Source organism: Penaeus vannamei, chromosome 34, assembly GCF_042767895.1.
Source record: "Penaeus vannamei isolate JL-2024 chromosome 34, ASM4276789v1, whole genome shotgun sequence".
Taxonomy (NCBI): Eukaryota; Metazoa; Arthropoda; class Malacostraca; order Decapoda; family Penaeidae; genus Penaeus; species Penaeus vannamei.
The window spans coordinates 13777137-13779636 of record NC_091582.1 but is presented as its reverse complement, the minus strand read 5'-3'; the positions used below and the strand labels follow the sequence as shown (position 1 = coordinate 13779636).

Below are 2500 nucleotides of genomic sequence, written 5' to 3'. Positions count from 1 at the left end.
CATCATCTTCTGTTTCAAGAGCTGAAGACTGCAAGCTTCCTTGTGTGCTCCTGTGATTGTTAGTAAATTCAATGTTTCCATCCTCTTCTACATGAAGTTGTGGATGTTCATGGCTGTCCCATTTACAGTATTGTATTTCAACCTCAGCATTTTCAGAGTCCTTTTTCTTCTTGCTGTATTTCTTCTCTTTTATATGAACATCAGCTCTGCACATTATCTGATGCTGTGGACATGTATTTGCTTCCATTATCTTTGATGAAGATATAGAGACTTTTTTTTTCTTTTTTCTCTTGGGACTCACACAATATGTGGCTTTCAACTTCTGGTAATTGAGAGGCAATGAATCCAGAATGTTCTGCTGTTCATAATCTGAGCACTTCTTTTTCTTTTTTTTCTTGTTAGACTTGTGAATTTCATTATTCAACTCAAGAACTTCCTCACCAATTAGACCCTCTTCATCTTCACAGTCTGAAAGTTCTCTCTTTTTTGTGTACATTACTTTATTAATGTTTGTTGATTCAAGGACTTTCTCACTGGTTGGGTACCCATCATCTGAGAGTTTTACCTTCTCTTTTTTCTTCTTTTTCTTGATACAGTCATCCAACTTTCTATACTGTTTCTTTTGAATCTGTGTCTCGGCTTTTGTCAAATCAAGATGTTCTTCACTCTCATGCCAAGTGATATGACTGTCAGAATTGGTGTTCCTATTTTTCCTTTTCTTCTTGCTTTTATTATTTCTAGGTGGCCCATCAATTTCCATCATTCTGTAAAAACAATTATTTTATCATAAAGACCACCATCTGGAAAGATATAGAAATTTGGTAAATTTCAAGGAACAGAATAGATATATTGTACAGGATATGGCCACAAATGTTTTTAAACCCTACATATATCAGAAAATTATATATGGTTAAAAAAGCTAAAACTGCACGAGCTTGGGATTCGGATGTAACTGTGACTAGGCATGAGCGATCAGAGAGACTACGAAAGGTAACCTTGCCTACTTTTTTCTGGAGGCACTTTTGAAAGAGAAGGGTATTCTCAGAATAGGGGGCTGTGGGGGGAATCACAAAGAATCAATCCCACTTGGCTGGGCCAAAGAGAGTATTCAAAAGGTTTGCAGAGCTATAGGCAGTAGAAGGATGACGGTGAGAGGAAGACAGGGTGGTGTGGAGTGGAGTAGTTCTGTGGGGGAGGAGGACAATAAGGAAGAAGAGCAGTGATATAGGAAGACAAGGTAGACATTGGACTGTGCAATAGGAGATGGAAAGGAGAATGTTGGGAGAGAGGCAGGGGTGCTCTCTGGGGGTTGAATAACCTGGGTGGATGTTTTGGAATGGATAGAGTGGTAAGTAAACATCGAGGAGGGGTCACAGAAGGGGAAGGGGTCAGAAAACCACCAAAATCAAATTCAGATACGCTATTTGATAAGGGGTAAGGCTAGGCAATTAACCAAGGGAATACCATGCCTATGGCTCCCGGAGGCCGTTCATGACTGACACAAAGTCAGCCTCTCATCCTTTCAGCATGAATCTCATCTTACAAATGGGATAGAAGAAGGGGATGAAGATCCAAAGAGGAGGGGAGAGAAGAAAAGACCAAGCAAAATTAGCTGTGGCGAAGGCTGAGGCTCAAGATAGGGGTGATCCCCTACATATATATTTTTCAACAGTCATACGGTAAGATAGGATGTTAGTGTAAGGGGTAGAAAGGGGGTAGTAAATGGAGTAGGATAGTTATAAATAGGAGGGGAAGGGATAAGGATAGGGGGTGACTAGATTAAATGTAGGATATTTATGTGTCTAAGGAAGGAGAATAAGTTGTCAAAGGAAAAGGTAGGATGTCTGAGAGGATGTCCCATAGCATGGGGGTCAGGAAGTGAGATAAATGAGGAAAAGCAGAGATGCAGGTTGCTGTGAAGTGGGGACAGGATAGTAGGATGTGTGTAACTGAAGGATTTGATGAGCATAGGGGTGGATCAGATTGAGACATGAGATAGGAATGTGTGAGGCATGTGTGTTCAATGAGAGCAGTTTCCCAGCATCTGTTCTTATGGGATGCTATTGACCAAGAAAAGATGGAAGGATTAATATTATGTAGTTTATTAATATTTAGGCCAGACCAGAATGACTGCCAGCGGGTGAAGAGGAAGCTTTTGAAGCGAGGCTAATGTATGTGAAAATCTGGGATGATGAGATGTGGACAAGGCAGCAGAGTGTGCTAGTGTGTCTGCCTGTTCATTGCTGGGGATCCTTTTCAGAAGAATGTGAAAAAAAAGTCCCTGGTATGAGCAGTGTGATGCCACAGTAGTTGCTACAGTCCCAATGATACCCTTTCTTCTTCAATAGAGATTCAGACCATGCCCCTCAACAGGTCTGAGGGAACGGAACTGGACTGTCAGGCAGCTGCCAAGGCAGTACGCAAGCCCCATGTTATAGGTTCACCCCTAGCCTTTAACAGTTCAGCAGGGATCCTGCAGATGCCCATTGCCTTCCCACCC

The 2500-nt window shown here is 41.8% G+C and overlaps 1 protein-coding gene across 1 annotated transcript in view; it reads right to left on the bottom strand.

The window, feature by feature from the left end:
* LOC138859184 (uncharacterized) overlaps positions 1–2500 on the bottom strand; it is a gene marked incomplete at its 3' end in the record, with an annotated part of 18850 nt that overhangs the window by 1894 nt on the left and 14456 nt on the right. The window contains 1 exon segment of the mRNA XM_070113246.1: positions 1–764. This exon segment is cut by the window's left edge and continues 560 nt beyond it. Coding sequence (XP_069969347.1) covers positions 1–763 — 763 coding nt within the window.